Genomic DNA, 18,725 nt, shown 5'->3' on the forward strand with positions numbered 1-18,725 from the left:
TCAAACATTCAGAAGAAAAGGTTCTCATCCTCCTCCTTTTTTGGAGGTGGTAGGATTTAATGAAACCGCTGCCCTCAGCCCTCTGTACTGATCTTTTGATTCCTAGCCATGTGACCTTGGCTGTCACTTCCCCTGACTGGGTCTCACTTTCCTACACTATAAAAAGACGTGGTTGTACAGGTGATCTCTTGCTGTTCTCACACAAGACACTCTATGTCCTGTCTCCTTGCCTTGTAGGCTGTCCTTTGTGCCTAGAACTCGCTTCTTCATCTTCTATTTTAGTTTTCTTACAAGGCCAGTTTAATCTCCATTCCACACGAAGCCTTTCTTTATTCACTAGTGCCTTTCCCGTCCAAAGTTAGCTTGTATTTATTTTATATATAAAATGGAGATATATAAAATTGTTGATGTTTTAGAGAATGTAAATTCCTTGAGGACAGGGGTTGCTTTATTTTTTATTTTGTATTAGGGCACCTAGCAGGAGAATTTGTTGATTCATTGATTTCTTTTTTGCCGTTTGGAGGGCAGTTGGGGTTAAGTAACTTGCCCAAGGTTACACGGCTAGTTTTTGTGTGGATGTTAAGTGTCTCAGGAGGGAACCGAACTCGAGTACTCCTGACTCCAGGCAGGCGCATTACTCACTGAGCCACCTAGACACCCTGATTCATTGATTTCTAATCAAATCACTTGGCTTCCTTTGTTTTATTGTTTGATGTGATAAAGCAGCAGGAACAGCATTAGAAGTTGCTGATATTTGATTTGTTGATCTGGTGTGTTAAAACTGCTGGTTTTAGATGAGGAAACTGAGGCAAGCAGGTTAGTGCCTTGTGGAGAGTCATACAGCTAGGGTCTGAGGTTACATTTGAACCTAGGCCTTCCTGACCTCTGGCCCTGCACGCTATTCAGTGAGCCAGGGAGCTGCCCCGCTGTTATACCACATCAACATTGTATCATATTATATTACAATCATTTGTTTAATTTGATATTATTCAGGAGCCGTTCTATCTCTGAGTTTCGGTGTGTCTGTGAAGGTTTTAAGGCCGATAATTCTTTAAGCCGCTTTGACTCGGTGGTCCGAGCCACACCTTGCGCTCCAGGGTGAGAATTCTGGGCTGGTCCATGGCTGCACGCAGGTCGGCATCTCATTGGCTGCCGTGGGCCACATGCCTTCATAGCTCCCCAGCCTTGTTTCCGCCCCCTGCGCCCTTTCTTCGGTTCTGCGAGCGCTGAGGCTCCGCCTCTCTTAGTGGCTCTTTTTCTCCCTCTCCTCCTTCTTCCCCTCCCAGAAGCCGGCCGGGCGGGGTGACGCACTGTTACGTCGCGGCGTCGGGGAAAGGAGGGGTGCGTATAAGGTCATCGCGCGGGCGGGGTCGGGCGGTTTGAACGAGACCTAGACGGAACTGGGGGGCCGGCGAGATAGGAGAAGCGGCGCCTCGAGAAGCCGGTGAGGAGTGGGTGACAGGGACGCGGGCTGGGGGCGCGGCCTAGGCCGGGCGGGGGAAACTCAGGAGGGCGGGTGCCTGGGTTTCGGATCGGGAGTCGGAGAAGGCGGGAGCCGCGGCCTGTGGGGGCTCCGGGCGGCTCAGCCCGTGGAGCCTGTGAAGGGGGAAGTGGGGGAGGGGTCGGGCCGTGACCCTGCGAGTGCGCGTGCGCAGGGGTATCTGTGCAGGGAGAGTGAATGGGGAGGGGATGAAGGTGAGGAAGATCCCTTGGCCGGAAGTTGGGGTCTCACGGCGGCGTGAAGGGTGTAAGGAGGGGGCATTTTCGAAAGATAGTATAGTTGGGAGGGAGGAAGAGATGTGTTCGGGGATAGAGGGTTGGGATGGGTTGTGTAGAAGTGGGGTGGGTGCCAGTAGCCGGAGCTGAATGGCTTTGAGATGGTGAAATGGCGGGGAAGGGGGTGGGGAAGGATGGGAGGGGAATCAAAGAAGGGATTTTCCCTGAAGGAAATCTGTGGCATAACTGTAGGAAGAATGTGCTGATGAGCTGTGCAATATAGCATAGTGGGGAATACTCCTGGTAGATTAAAGATTGGAATTAGAATCACAGACTCAGCATTGGAATGAATACCTGGTCAAGCATACTTTTACATATCTGACAAGTGGACAGCTAGCTTTGCCTTGAAGACGGTTGGTGAGAGGGAAGCCACTACCAGGGGACGCAGCCCATTCCATATTTAGATTGTTTCAATTGTTGGGAAATTTTCTTCTTGTATGAATCCTGAATGTGCCTTAGCAACTTTCAGCAACGATTGTACCTAATTCTACTCGGTGGGATCAAACTTGCAGCCTTTCAGATGTTCGAACACAGTTTTTGTGGCTTCCCCAAGTGTTCTCTTCTCCAAAGCCAATCATCCCCATTTCCTGCAATTGGCATGGATTCACGGTCCATTACCACCCTTCTCAGTTATTCTCTAGCTTATCAATACTCTTCTTAAAACGTGGTACATGGAACTGAACACAGAACTTCAGATGTAGTCTTACCAGGGCATCGTACAGGAAGACTATCACTACCTCAGCCCTGTACACTGAGCTCTTAATTAGCATTTTTGCCTGACTCCATACTGTTGCCTCATCGAGTTACATATCGAAGAGATGGCAGGCTGTTGTCACTACTGGAGGTTAAGACTGGAACAGGAAGCATGAGACAAGATCTTATTTTGCTGTGCTAGACTTGGGTGGGTAGGGACTGCCCCTGGAGGCTAAATGGTTGGAATTACTTGTGGGGGGAGGGGGGGGGGGGCTTTGCTAGTGGCCACACATGATTTTAAAGTGGAAGGGCCTTAAGAGATGATCTAGTCTGCAGATTCTTAAACTGGGATGCTTGAAGTTGTTTGAAGAAGTTTGTGTGTATGTATAGAAAGATAGAGAGAGATACATAGATACATAGCGAGATATAGATAATATTTCAATACAGTTGTTTTCCTTGGTAAAAGATTACTAAGATAACTTTTATATGTTTAAAAACGTTCTGAGAACGAGTTCATAGTCTGGCTTCATCAGACTGCCAGAGGCAGGGTGCATGACACAGAAAAAGTTAAGAATTGGTAAACCAACCACCTCATTTTACAGATGAGAAAAATGGAACCCAGGAAGTATAAGGGACTTGACCAAAGTGATACTGGTGGTGAGAATCATATTATTTTTTCCAGGTGCCCTGACTCTGTATTGTCACACTGCTTTTTCAGCCACATGGCAGCTTTGAGACTTGGGTTAAGGGTCAAGGGTTGGGTGAGGGAGTCACATAATAGGTTGAACTTGTGCTCTGTAGGGGCTGGATAGGAACTATCCCAGGGAAGACAGATGATTGGAATTACATGTGGGGGAGTATCTGGATTTGAGTGACTAGCTCCTAATAGCTATGCTACTTTAATTTAGAGGTAAGGAAGCATTTTCATAGCCATACCATTTGATCTTTATGATTATCTTCTGTAGTAGGTAGTATAAGTAAACATGATATAGTGGAAAAGATTACTGATCTTAGAGTCAAAAGAGCTAGTTTCAAGTTTTGCTTGCTTAAAACCTTTAACTGCTTTGTGGCCCTGGACAAATCACTTAACATCTCTGAGGCAGTCTTACTTTACAAAGCAGGGATAATATTTGTATTACTTACCTCACAGGGTTGTTTACAGGATTATAGATTTTGAACTGAATGAACCTCAGAAGTAACTTTGACCCTTTCCATTTTACATACGAGGAAACTTAGACGCAGAAAAGTGAAGTGACTTGCTTAAGTTCTCAAAGGTGACAAAGCTGGACTTTAAACTTAGGTTCTCTGATTAAGCTACAGCACTCATTCTACTGTACTGCCTTTTGTAAACTTTTCTATTGTAAAATAAGGATATTAACTTAAGCTACCTGTCTCTTTTTAAGAAAGTACCTTTGTTTCCCCTGCTTTATAGTTAAAGAAAGTGAATCTTATAGAAATGACAAAGTCCTGTAGCTGACAGAGGCAGGGCAGAAATCCAGGTCATCAATGACATTTAGCCTTCTCTCCAGAATATTTAGGATATTGATAGAATACTTGAATATTTATTAAATTTATATATACAGGAGATATATATTTATTGGTTTTCTATTCTGTACTGTGAGTGACTTAATTATTATGATACTACAAATGAAAGGATTTAAAATCATAAGATAGAAGGCTGTTTAAAATATACTCAAATTGCATATTAGAATGTATATGGCGAGCACTCCATCTGCTTAGATTTTAAGCTTTCCTGACAAATTATGCATCACACATGTTGCACACTTGAGCTATGCAAATAAGAGTATATCCTTCTCCAGGCTAGAGACTGACTTCTCTTTCATTTATATCTGCTCATAAACCTATGAAGTGTGCTTCATATTCCTATGTACCTGGCAATTTTAGACTTTTGTTCAAACATACACTGAGATGTAGTATGGATTTTGATCAGTGTTGGCTTTGTAAGGCAAGACATGGGATTTTCCTTTCTGAGTTCAACGTTAAATAGATAAACACTTGCTAAGTGCCTTTTATGAGTTTTGTACTGTATACTAGACCTTGAATGAGGAATATAAATAAGACCTAGTTCTTGCTGTTAAGAGACTTGCAGACTAATAAGAGTGATCAGATATAGACAGAGATAAGCCTAATATGAATTGGCATACCGTAAACGTAAAAAAGCAGGAGTAAGTGCTTCAATTTTTTTTTTTTGCTTTTTGGAGGGGGGAAGGTAGGTCAATTGGGGTTAAATGACTTGCCCAAGGTCACACCTAGTAAGTGTGTCAGGTGTCTGAAGTCAGATTTGAACTCAGGTCCTCCTGACTCCAGGGCCAGTGCTCTAATCACTTCGACACCTAGCTGCCCCAGGAGTAAGTGCTTTGAGAAAAATATTTAGCTATTCACAAGTTTTTCTTTACATTTCCATTCCTTATCTGAATTGTTTCTCTGTTAATTAGTTTTGTCATGGAATGACAACATGCATTATAGAGGAGGAAAATGACCATTTTTAATTATAATAATAATAGCAGTAATAAAAATTCAAAACAATAAGTTAGTAACATTTCTAGTGTGTGAAGGTATAAAAACCCTTCCCTCAAGGATACCTAGGAAGGTAGGTAGTATAAATGTAATCATGTCTATTTTATAGATAAGGAAATTGAGGCTCTGGAGAGATTAAATGAGTTGTATGTGATCACACAGCTATTAAGTATCTAAGGCAAAATTAAATCCAGGCATTTTTGACTCCAAATTCAATATTTATATGACACCAAATTGCTTCTTAAATAATTCATTTTCAGAAATTGGTGTTTCGGATTTTGTTCTGGTTTATAATTGCTATCTCTATGGTGACTGTTGAGTGACTTGCTCCTAATTAACTTGACTACACATCATATTGTTTACATGTAGCTGATACTTAGAGGATAGTCACCATGATAGTTTGAACATTCTAATTTAAACTTGATTACCATGGGTTGCTTTGGTCAAAAAATGTATCACTTGGTGGCCAGTCTACTGGTGGTCAGTCTTTCTGCACTTCTTTAGGTCCATATTCAGAAAGCACGTACAGTCTGTTCCAAAAACTATACACAAGGCTTTTCCAGGATTGTACAACCTGATAACTTAGGCTGCAATGATATTAACTACAAAAACCTAGGGTTACTTCCTTGCCATGATAAATAGCACTTTGGTTGAATACTCATGTTGGTGATACTCTGTTTAGATAATCTTGATGTGGTCATAGTATTCTAGGTCTTTAGTTGTATAGATGTCATTAGAGCTTTCATATGAAGTCTGAATTAATATTTTCTTTTTCTTCCTCCTTTCCCTCTCCCCTCCCTGAGATGATAAGCAATCAGATATAGGTTATATGTTATACATGTGCAATTATGTAAAATATTTCCATACTAGTTGTTTTGTATAAGGAGACTGAATAAAAAGAAATGAAAATGAAAAATAGCATGCTTCAGTCTGTATTCATTCAGTGTCAGTTCTTTATTTGGAGGCTGATAGTATGCTTCATCATTAGGCTTTTGGGTTTGTCTTGAATCACTGTATTGCTGAGGATAGCTAAGTCATTCACGGTTCTTCATTGAACAATATTGCTGTTACTGGGTATAGTGTTCTCCTGATTCTGTTCACTTTTCTATATACATCAGTTCATGTAAATCTTTCCAGGTTTTTCTGAAATCATTCTGCTTGTCATTTCTTATAGCACAGTAATATTCCACTACAATTAGAGGCCACAGTTTGTTTAACCATTCCTCAGTTGACGGGCATCCCTTTGATTTCCAATTCTTAGCTACTACAAAAAAAGCTGCTATAAATGTTTTTGTTGCCATAGGTCCTTTTCCCTTTTTTTGGATGACATTTTCTTCAGATTGTTAGCATTTGAGTAGAAACGTTAGATAATTTTTATATGTTAGCCAGTTTCAATTCATGAAACCTTTAATCACCTTTTTCATTGCTTGTTGGAAGTTTAGAGTTTAAATTGAACACATCAGAATGTATCTCCCTCAAATTGGTTGGCCCTGTGTGATTCATTTCAGGCTATAAAAAAGGCAATTTGAGGGAGGGGGGTGGCTAGGTGGAGCAGTCAATAGAGCACTGGCCTTGGAGTCAGGAGTACCTGAGTTCAAATTTGACCTCAGACACCTTGGGCAAGTCACTTAACCCCAATTGCCCTGCCTTCCCCCCTCCCAAAAAGCAAAGCAAAAAAAAAAAAAGGCAATTTGAGGCATAAGTAGAGTGGAAATACAGCTGTTGTTGATGTCAGAAGACTTGGGCTCAAATTCCAGCTTTGCCACCCATTACTTGTGAGAACTTGAGCAGATTTGCCTTTCTGGATCTCAATTTCTTCATTTGTAGAATAAGAAATCTCTACTACATCACAGCTCTAAATTTGTGCATCTATGATTCTCTTGCTGGATATTAACTATTTCATGGGTAGTAGGAATTTGGACATTTTGGTTGGACATTTAGGAAGTAGTGCAAAGCTACTTGTTCATTGGGACCCAATTATTGAGATCTTAGTTGAATGGTTTAATCTAGAGATGGGGAACCTGTGCCCTCAAGGCCACATGTGGCCCTCTAGGTCCTCAGGTATGGCCCTTTGACTGAATCCAAACTTTGAAGAACAAATCCCTTTAATAAAAGGATTTGTTCTATAAAACTTGGACTTGGTCAAAAGTCTGCACCTGAGAACCTAGAAGGCCACATGTGGCCTTGAGGCTGCAGGTTCCTCACCCCTGGTTTAGTCAATCTGTATATTGTGCAAGTCACATTGTGGACCATTTTCCAGCAAATTTTCTGACATGCTTATCATATTGTGAAACTTTCTTTTTTCCTCCCCATATTATAGAAGATGGCCGTTAACGTGTATTCAACTTCAGTAACTAGTGATAATTTGAGTCGACATGATATGCTGGCCTGGATCAATGAATCTCTGCAGTTGACCTTGACAAAGATTGAACACTTATGTTCAGGTAAGAAAGTCATTAATAGAATAGTCTTGTAAATCATGAACAAATCTTAAATTGACTAGTATAGAGCAAGTACCTTAGTTTGGTATTTGTCTCCAAAATTCAACATACAATAAAGATGTTTTTTCTTATAGTAGCTTGATCAAGTGTTAACATCCTGTAATGAGAACTTCCCGACTGCAAACCTTCCTCACACTGCTGTTAGAATTTCTCTTCAGACATTAAACTCTGAATTTTGTTTTCCTACATAGACTGTTAGTCTTGGTGGTGATTTTACATTGACCCAAAGACTGTAGCATTGACATTCCAACACTAAACTATTTGATTTCCAAAATAAGTCATTTAAAATTTCTTTTATTTATTTTAAGTTGACTAATTGTGTTACTGTTGTAGTTTTACATTAATTCAAACTCTGAAGTTTAGATTTTTCTCTTTTTTTGGTTAAAGGAACTTAAGGACAGTATCAGAATCCCATTTAAGCACATTAATGGATTTAATAGCCATCTCTTTTAGAAGTTTGAGTTTAGGCCTGTTCATGATATAGAAGGTTTCAGTGTCATAATATTCAAGACTGTAATGCATATGAGATGTAAGATAAATTGTAGGTACCTTTTTTCCCCCCTTTATATTACCTTCATGCTATGGAATGGGGGATCGAAACTCCGTGAAAATCTTTAATCTCTTTACCACTTCTCAGTTTAGTCTAAATAGGCTAATGTCCTTAAGTTTGAAGATGTTCACTTTCCTACCTTACGTAAGAAATCCTTCATCCTAGAGAGATATCTGTACTACATACCTTCTAGAACCATAGGTTGTTTTTACTCAACGCTATTTAAAATATTGAATAAAATTTAATCTATCATATGCTTCATTTTGTTAGTGAATTTAGTGCTGTGAAATGAATTTCCTAGTATGCTGCAAACTCTGCCACAACTTATTTTACTTATCATGGAACAGTTGAGATATTAACAAAATTATGATTAGTCCATACATCTCTGCACCTAGGTAATGTTATGTTGAAAACGTTAATTCCTATTTCTTAAGTTCGTTACAAATATCTACCAGATTTGTAACTTCACTTCAGTTATATCTTAGGTGCTTTATTCCTATAGCCAAGTACTTCCATTTGTTGGCTTTCAGAGAGGAATCTACAGTTTCATCTTTAAATTTTGCATTTCTTATAATGAAGGGAAGAAGGTAGATTTTCTTAGCTCTTTTTCAGGGCCAAATTTGTATAATTAAACAGCATTCAGTTAATTTTTTTTGTTCTATTTGTTTATGTTGTTTTGGTCATTTTTGATATTGTTTTCCTGGTTGTACTTAACTCTACTTTCCCTTAGTTTCATGTAAGTCTTCCTATGCCAACTTGTATTCTTCATAGTCAGTGTTTCTTATGAAGTAGTAATATTTCATTACATTCTTCATCATTATCACTAGCATTTATATAGTATTTTAAGATTTGCAAAGCTCTTTATATGTTATCTCATTTGATCCTCACAATAACACTGCAAGGTAGATGCTATTATTGTCCATATTTTACAGATAAGGAAACTGAGGCACACAGAGGAGGTAAATGACTTGTCCAGAGTCATAGAACTAGCAAGTGTCTGAAGCCTCTTCCTGATTCCACCACTCTATATTCACTATGCCACCTGTACATTCATATACCACAGTTTGTTTAGTCATTTCCCACTAGATGAGAATCTATTTGTTTTCTAGTTCTTGACTTTTAAGAGAATGTGCTGCTAGGAGTTTTTTGGTATATAGGGGACCTTTTTATAATTAGGGTATTTGCCTACCAGTGGAATCTCTGGGTTAAAGGGTATATACCATTTCATCACTTTTAAAAACATATTTCCAAATTGTCTTCAAGAATAGCTGAACCAATTCACAGCTCTTTCTGTCTTTCTAAAGCTCCTCCCCATTAGCATATTTTGTCATTTATACTAATTTTCTAAGTGTACAATGAAACCTCAGAGTTATTTTTTGATTTGTATTTCTCTTATTAGTGATTTTTCAATTTTCAGTATAATATATAATACTAGTTTGCAATTCTTTTAAAAATTATTAATTATCTTTAATTTTTTATCTATAAGGCATCTCTTAACTATTTTGAAAATATCTTTATAGTGATAGTTATTTCCTGAGTGCAGTAAATTTGTAACTGCTTATTGTCTGTAGTGCTTGTGCATCATTTTCATTAGTTGATCTCATTACTATCCTTATAAGGTTTAATCCCAAGTTTTACAAGTGAAGAATTAAAGTGGTTCTTTCCATTTGTAGAACTTGGAGATCATTAGCTTTCCTATTCCGTGTCAGAATCTTTTGAAGGGTGGATCTCCAATACCAGTTGTTGTTCAGTCATATCTGACACCTCATGGCCCTATTTGGGGTTTTCTTGGCAGATATAACTAGAGTGGTTTGCCATTTTCTTCTCCAGCTCATTTTATAGATGAGGAACTGAGGCAAACAGAGTTAGCTGACTTGCCCAGGATCACACAGCTAGTAAGTGTCTGAAGCTGGATTTGAAGTCAGGTGCTCTGTCTGCTGTGCTACCTCTCCAATTCCACACCTCTCCGATCCCAAGAAACAATTAAATGGCTACAGTGTAGGCCTTTTACTTTTTTTTTTGGAGGGGTGAAGGCTGGGCAATTGGGGTTAAGTGACTTGCCCAAGGTCACACAGCTAGTAAGTATTAAGTGTCTGAGGTCAAATTTGAACTCAGGTCCTCCTGACTCAAAGGCTGGTGCTCTATTCACGCCAGAGTGTAGGCCTTTTAGGATCATAGTTTTTTGGGGAAACTCAGGCTACTTAAAATATATTCAATAAAACTAGCCCTGTTATAGGATCATAGATTTGGGGCCAGAGAAGTCTTTAAAGGTCATTTAGTACAATCCTCTCACTTTACAGATAAGAAAACCTGAAGCCTAGAGAGGTTGAGTGACTTGTCCAGGGTTAGACAGCAAACCTATTAGGTGTCTCAGGTGGGATTTGAACCCAGGTTTTCCTGACTCCAAATCCAGGACTGTATCTGTTATACCATATTTCTGTACATATAGGTACTTTATATTCCTATAACACCCTTTTAAGGTACTCAAATATATATTGAAATGTGGAGCTGAGACTGATATTGTAGAAATGGTATGGTATAACTTTAATTTTGTTTAAAAAAAAGGTTTGCAAATTGAAAATGGAATGTAAAAAGCTTGGTTGTGAGCTAATTTTTGGGTAGTGGAATTTGTAGCATAAAGCAGTAATATAGTAGGTAGAATACTGCACCCCAGGAATTAGAGTCCTAGGTTCAAGTTGGGTTTCTGCACCTGGCTAGCTGTGTGTGCCTGTGGGCTGTTTACTTTGTTGTTCTGGACCTCTGTTCCCTCCTCTAAAATGAAGTTACTAATACCTGACCTACTTAATCTCAGGATTGTTGAATTTCAAATAGGATTATGCTTTAAAAAAATTTTTTTTTGGAGACTAGGTCTCCTAGTCTTATCCTGGGTAGGAGTGCATTTTAGAACTGTGAAGTATATAAAAATTGGTAATAATTGTAACACTTTAATCGTGTATAAAATGGAAGTTTTGTCTAAATGCAGAGTGTTAACATTTATGCCCTCAATTGAAGTTTCTAAACAGACTTTAATTAATTTATAAGTAGTCATTTCACTTTGTGAAGGCTGAGGTATGTTCTTCATTTTGGAATGCTTAGAAAGTTTTGCTGTGTTTTATGGTAATTTTTAGAAAATACCAGTATGGTACCATACAGTGATAAGACACAGTGTTTCCCCAAAAGAAACATTCTACTAAAGGACTAGTAGGTTGCCTATAAATAGTCATAAGTGAGTATGTTATTCCCTCCTTAAGCCAAATATAATGAGAGTAAGTTTGACTTATTCCCTTTGGCCATCCTGTTCTTCCCCTCCATTGTAACAATTTTCCCTTGCCTCTTTTATATTAGATAATTTACCCTATTCTATCTCTCCCCATCTCCTCTCATTATATTCCTCTCTAACCTCTTAATTTTATTTTTTAAATATCATCCCTTTCTATTCAATTGATCCTGTGCCCTCTGTCTATGTATACCTGTACACATATATACACACTTACATATGTATTCATATACCCATATACTCTCCTATATAGATATATATGTATATATACACACATATGTATGTATACACACAAACACACACATACATATACACACATTTCTATTCCCTTCAACTATCCTCATACTGAGAAAAGTTTCATAAATTACAATTATCGTTTTTCCATGTAGGAATGTAAATAGTTCAACTTTGATAAGTTCCTTATGATTTCTTTTCCCCCTTTACCTTCTCATGCTTCTTTTGCTTCTTGTATCTAAATGTCAGATTTTCTATTCAACTCTGGTTTTATCATCAAGAGTGCTTGAAAGTCCTCTATTTCACTGAATGACCATATTTTCCCCTGAAACATGATACTCAGTTTTGCTGGGTAGGTGATTCTTGGTTTTAATCCCAGCTCCTTTGCCCTCTGGAATATTATATTCCAAGCCCTTTGATCCCTTAATGTAGAAGCTACTAGATCTTGTGTTATCCTGATTGTGTTTCCACAATATTCAAATTGTTTCTTCTTGGTTGCTTGTAATATTTTCTCCTTGACCTGGGAACTCTGGAACCTGGCTATAATATTCCTAGGAGTTTTCTTTTTGGGATCTTTTTCAAGAGGTGATTGGTGGGGGCGGCCAGGTGGCACAGTGAGTAAGAGTGCCGGCCCCAGAGTCGGGAGACCCGGGTTGAATTCTGGCCTCAGATACTTACATAACACCCACACAAAATAACTGGCCAGTTGAGTAACTTGAGCAAGTTACTTAACCCTATTTGCTTTAAAAAAAAAAAAAGAGGTGATTGGTGAATTCTTTCAATTTCTATTTTTCCCTCTGGTTCTAAAACATCAGGGCAATTTTCCTTGAGAATTTTTTTAAAAAATTCTTTAATTTATTAATTTGTTTCCTTTTAATTTACAGGATTCAATTCCACAATTCCTTGAATTTCACATTTTGTCCCCCTCCCTCCCCTCCCCCCCATGGCGTCTTATAATCAAGTATAGGATCTGTAGATACTTTCACATTATACAATGGTCAGGTTATAAGGATGGATTGTACCAGCTGGGATGAAAAATGGTATAGAGGACATAAAATCAAATAAGAGAACAAAAAAGATTAGGTATTTTGCTTCCACCTGGATATAAATTTAGTTCTTTCTAGTTCTTTCTCTGGATGCACGTTTTTCTCTCCATCATGCGTCTTTTGGGATTGACTTATATCCCTGCATTGTTGAGAAGAGTCCAGTCTATCAAAGTTGGTCATCACACATATGTTGTGTCCGTAATTGTGTACAAATTCCTCCTGGTTCTACTCTTCTCACTCAGCATCAGTTCTTTTAAGCCTCTCCAGGTAAATATGAAGACCGCCTGCTCCCCGTTTCTTATAGCGCAATAATATTCCATAACATGCATATACCACAACTTGTTCAGCCATTCCCCAATTGATGGACACCCCCTTAATTTCCAGTTCTTTGCCACAACAAAAAGAGCTGCTATAAACATTTTTGTACATATGGGTCTTTCTCCCATTTCTATGATCTCTTTGGGATATAACCCTAGGAGTGGTATTGCTGGATCAAAGGGTATGAAAGTATTTATAGCCCTTTGGGCATAGTTCCAGATTGCTCTCCAGAAAGGCTGAATCAGTTCACAGCTCCACCAACAATGCATTAGTGTTCCAGTTTGCCCACATCCTCTCCAGCATTTGTCATTTTCCTGTTTTGTCATCTTAGCTAATCTGACTGGTGAGATGTGGTACCTCAGAGTTGTTTTGATTTGCATTTCTCTAATCAATAGTGAATTAGAGCATTTCTTCATGTGCTTATAGATAGCTTTAATTTCTTTCTCTGAAAACTGCCTGTTCATATCCTTTGACCATTTATCAATTGGGGAATGACTTGTATTCTTATAAATTTGACTCAGTTCCTTGAGAATTTTTTGAAGGATGATTTCTAGGTTCTTTTTTTGATCATGGCTTTCAGGTAGTCCAATAATTCTTAAATTATCTCTGCTGGATCTGTTTTCCAGTTCTGTGGTTTTTCCAATGAGATATTTCACATTGCCTTCCATTTTTTCATTTGTTTGGATCTGTTTTATAGTATCTTGATTTCTCATAAAGTTATTAGCTTCCATTTGTTTCAGTCTAATTCTGAAGGAATTATTCTCTTCAGTGAGCTTCTGAAATTCTTTTTCTTTCTGGCAAATTTGGCATTTTAAGGCATTCTTCTCCTCATTGGCTTTTTGGGCCTCTTTCACCGTTTGAGTTAGTCTGTTTTTTTTTTTAACTTTTTTTTGGGGGGGAGGGCAATTGGAGTTAAGCAACTTGCCCAAGGTCACACGGCTAGTTTTTGTGTTAAGTGTCTGAGGCCGGATCTGAACTCCTCCTGACTCCAGGGCTGGTGCTCTCCTCACTGTGCCACCTAGCCACCTCAAGTTAGTCTATTTTTTAAGTTGTTATTTTCTTCAGTCAGGTTGTTGCCTCTCTTTTCATGATTTTCTTGCATCATTCTCATTTCTCTTCCCAATTTTTCCTCCACTTCTCTTAATTTGGTTTTCAAAATCCTTCTTAAGGTCCTCTATGGCCTGTGACCAGTTCATATTTTTCTTGGAAGCTTTTGGTGCAGGAGTTCTGACTTTGTTGTGTTCTTCCCATTCCATGTTTTGATCCTTTATGTCCCCAGAAAAGGAATCTAAGGTTTGATTGGTGTGCTTGCTTTGCTTCCTTTGCTTGCTCATGTTGCCACTCAATTACTTGACTTTTGAGCTTTTTGCCACAGTAGAACTCTGCTAACAGAGAGGGGAGCTTTGTCCCAATCGCTGGGGTTTTCCCAGCTGCCAGAGCTATTAGGAGGTGCCCTCTCTACAACCTCTACAAGCTCTGGCTCACTGGCCACACATCCCAGGACCACCACCCAAGACTGTGATCCAGATCCAAGCAGGTGAAAGCAACAGCGATTACCTTCTGAATGGTTGCTTGGTCCCTCTAAGATCTGGAGACCAGGAATTCTGAAGCAGCTATGGCTTGGCACCTCCTTCACTTCGTGCCCTGTGGGCAGGGGTCAGACTGCTTTCTTCCATTCTGTTCCAACAAAGTTCCACACTGACCTTTTACTTTGTCTTTGGCATATGTGGGTTGATAATTCTGGAAACTGCCACAGCTGCTGGTGATCTGCTCTCCTGAAGTTCACTCCAGCTGCTGTTGGTCCGGGCCTCCCTGGGGCTAAAACCATGAGCTCATGAAGTGCTGGACTCAGCTCCCAGTAAGCTGTGATGGACCCTTCCTGTAGGCCTGCCAGGCTGCCTTCAGCAGGAGATTTGTTTCTCTTTGTCACTTTGGGTTCTGTAACTCTAAAATTTGTTTAGAGTCATATAGGTATTTGAGGTGGTTATGGGGGGACCTCATGGAGTTTTCCTGCTTCTGTGCTGCCATCTTGGCTGCCCTCCCCTCTTCTCCCCCCCCCAGCATAAGTGAATTAATAGGAAAAACTAGTGAGTTGAATGCTTTCTAGTGCCTAGGTGTTTGTTGATTCACAGCCATATATCTTTAATATTTCAAAGATAAGTATAAATTCAAGGTAACTAGATTCTTCCCCTCAAGTAAAAGCTATCAGTAGTAGGTATAGATTCCTTTTGAAAAGAAAAGCATATGAATGACAGGTGACCTTTTGTGGTTTTTGTTGGTGAGTTAAGCATTTGAGTGTTGACACCATTCAAACCTAAACCTAGCTCTGGTTGGTTCAGAGGGAGGCCTCTCTGAAAACACCAGTGGACATAGATAGCTTCTACTCATTTCTTCTAATTAGATAAAATATGAAGAGTGAAGGAGGAGAAGATAAATTGCAGTAACATAGTTGGCAAGTTTAGTATCCATTATTACAGTCCACAGTTTCCCAGTTGTGATATTTTGCAGTGTGTCATCAAAAAATCCTGTAATGGAATGGATTTTTGTGAGGAATTTGAAGGACAAAGGATAGGTACTGGAAAACTGATTTCTGACACAAAGTTTTATTTCCTTGCTTTATTCCAAACCTAGTTAACCATAAAGAAAAAAATATGTGTCATGTAGATACTAAGTAAATGTGTGCATATGTTATGCCTGTCTGTATGTGTATACATATGTGTTTGTATGTGTGTGTATATGTACACATATGTATACACATAAAAGCAAGGGTGAGAAATGATTGTGTACAAAATCAGAAATATCCACCTGGCACCAAATTCTAGATACTGGGTTCTTGTTGCTTTTTATAGATCTTAGTCATCCACCTCCACTAACTCTTCTTTATTTTGATGATTCTGGAAAATTTCTAACTCTTTCCCAGATGATTAAGATCTGGTTTACTTCATGACCATATGTCATGGAGGAAGGTGTTTGTTATCTCTAGACAGATCTGGGGCCTCTGATCTCACCTGCTAATTTCAGAAGAAGACTTGACTTTGTTATATCAAGCCTTAGGGAGTCAGTCCTATTTTTGTTCATGTATTAATTTCCTTTCTGTTAGAATTGCATTGTTGATATTTCAAAAGCTATATGAGTTTATGCATAGAGGTCTGAGCTCATAGTACCTGCTTCAGATGCTGGTTGTGTGACCAAGGGCAAGTCATTTAACCTCTCAAATCAGCTCTCTAAACTATAAGTTACAGATCTACCTTGATGGAAAGAACTCTCATACTGGAAGTCCCCACATAAACTGGAAGTCCCTACGTAGATCTGGATCTTTTTTTTTTTTTTGAGGAGTGAGTACCAAGAGTATTTCCAGTCTTTAACCTCCTGCCTTGTAATTCCAACTCTATGTGATTGCCCCTCCCCTTCAGTCATCATAAATTAAATATATCAGAGTCCTAATAGCATTTTCTCCCCTAATTTAATTTGTTCCTCCTTCCTTTTCCTTTTCTGTTTTCCAGGCTAGAAATCTTAGTTATTTTTTTCTTCTTTCTTTTTTAATTCACATATTTAGTCTTTTTTTTTTTTTTTTAAGCAATTGGGGTTAAGTAACTTGCTCAAGGTTACACGGCCAGTTATTTCTGGGTGTGGTGCTAAGTATCTGAGCCCACATTTGATCCCCAGGTCATCCTGACACTGGAGCTAGTGCTCTTACTTGCTGAGCCTCCTGGCCACCCCTAAGCAATTGGGGTTGAGTAACTTGCTCAAGGTTACACGGCTAGGTGTTTCTGGGTGGATGCTAAGTGTCTGAGCCCGGATTCGATCCCCAGGTCATCCCGACACTGGAGCCAGTGCTCTTACTCGCTGAGGCCACCCCTCACATATTTAGTCTTGTCGTTAATTCTTTTGAAGTCTCTCCTATCATTTTGTTTCCATTTTCACTGGTAGTACCTTAAATCAGTTACTTATTTTCCATACTTGGATTACTGAAAAATTCTCTAGGTAGTCTCCATCTTTTTGAGTCTTTTCCTCTTTATAATCTCATTTGATAGTGATATCAAATGTTTTCTTAAAATACTGCTCTCATCATATCACTCCCTCTTGAAGAATATATAGTGACTTGAATGCTAGCTTCATTAAGGTCAAATTCCTTTGTTTAACTTTCATGACTCTCCACAACATGACTCTTCACCCTACTTTGCTAATAACAGTGGGACGTCAAACTTCATTTAAGCAGATCTCTCTGGATATAGAACTTATTGTTGTCTTGATGTTTTTTGTTCACATTTTTTATTTCTTACTGGAATGACCTCTGTATCTAATTTCTGCTCATCCTTTAAGGACCAGCTCAAGTTTCAGTTCCTGGTTAGCCATCTCCATCTTATAAGAGTTACACAGTGTGGGTTAGTTGAGTGTTTTTCAATCTATTGACTGTATGTAGAGTAGAGTTATTTCAAAGGGATTGTGAATTTTGCATTCAATTGTATAACCATGCCATTTTGTAGATTGAATAAATGTTATGTATTTGTATATATTAATATTTTTGATAGGCATAAATATTACTATAATAAAATTCACATACATTTAGAAGTATTGCCGATTGTCTTGTTTTTTATCATGTATTTTCTCAGATGACAGAAATAATTAAAGATGACAGAAATAAATAAAGCCACTATCATTGGGGGAGGTGGTTGAGAAATTCTTATAAAGTTAAATAGGAATCCTCGTTTTGAACAGCTTGGGAACCACTGGTATCAGAAAGTATATTGTACTAGCAGTCTGGAGACCTGGCTTTTCCACTAACATGCTAAGAATTGAGGGTTTGAGTCAGGGAAGATTTCATAACATTTCAGGTCCTGAGTTTATTCATTACAATGAGTATAGGACTAGATGACTTCTAAGACTAACATTTTATTCCCTGTCTCTTTAAGCATTTGTTTCTGAAATTTACATTATGATTTGTTGGTTATTTTAGTTTTTATAGTTTTGTGTACTATACTTGGACCAGGAATTAATTTATGCATACATACATACATACATAGGTTTATAGTTATAAAAAACTAATGGAACAACTGAGATGTATTTGAGAATATTATGCTATCATTTATAAGTGCCTCTATACTTTAACTTTATTTCTGTTTATGTTCTCTTTTTACATTTGTACTGATAGAATATAATTTTAATAGTTCAAAAATGTGATTTGTCTGTCTTTTGACCTCTCCTTTTGTGTTCTGAGGTACTCAAGTACTTTGCATATGGTAGATGCTTGCCCAATTTGGCATTTTTTTTGGAAGCAGCTAAGTGGAGCAGTGGATAGAGCACTGGGCCTGGAGTCAGGAACACCTGGTTCATATTTGCCCTTAGACACTTACTGGCTGTGTGGCCCTGGGCAAGTCACTTAACTGCTGTTTGCTTTAGTTTCCTCAGCTGTAAAATGAGTATAATAACAACACCTACCTCTTTGGGTCTGTTGTGAGGATCAAATGAGATTAATATTTATGAAGTGCTTAGCACAATGCCTGGTACATGGTAGGCACTATATAAATGCTTATTCCTTTCCTTGCCATCCCTCCTGGTTTGTTTCAGTGGTTCTCAATGTTTTGTACAGAAGGAACATCACTGACCTCATTCTTCAGGCAGTAGATTTAGAATTTCTGCTTTAGATTATGAGCTGTTCATTTAGAGGGGAAACTAGGTGGAGCAGTGCATAGAGCCATGGGCCTGGAGTCAGGAAGACCTGAATTCATATTCAATGTCAGACTCTTAACTAGTTGTGTGATCCTGGGCAAGTCACTTCACTTAAATTTCCT

General features: G+C 38.6%; 1 protein-coding gene across 3 annotated transcripts in view; it reads left to right on the top strand.

The window, feature by feature from the left end:
- Nucleotides 1–1,304: 1,304 nt before the first annotated feature.
- Nucleotides 1,305–18,725, top strand: part of MAPRE1 (microtubule associated protein RP/EB family member 1) — a 35,169-nt gene continuing 17,748 nt past the window's right edge. The window contains exons 1-2 of one of the 3 annotated variants that reach the window (XM_069073943.1): nt 1,305–1,444; nt 7,328–7,451. In XM_069073943.1, the coding sequence (XP_068930044.1) occupies nt 7,331–7,451 (121 nt within the window). In that variant the 5' untranslated portion in view covers nt 1,305–1,444; nt 7,328–7,330. Of the gene's footprint in view, nt 1,445–1,659; nt 1,748–7,327; nt 7,452–18,725 lie in introns of those variants that run through there. The other 2 variants (XM_069073944.1, XM_069073942.1) reach the window with 2 other exon arrangements.

This window comes from Petaurus breviceps, unplaced genomic scaffold (genome assembly GCF_028583685.1).
Source record: "Petaurus breviceps papuanus isolate PSGF00001 unplaced genomic scaffold, PetGlider_PUasm1.0 90879, whole genome shotgun sequence".
Classification (NCBI taxonomy): domain Eukaryota; kingdom Metazoa; phylum Chordata; class Mammalia; order Diprotodontia; family Petauridae; genus Petaurus; species Petaurus breviceps.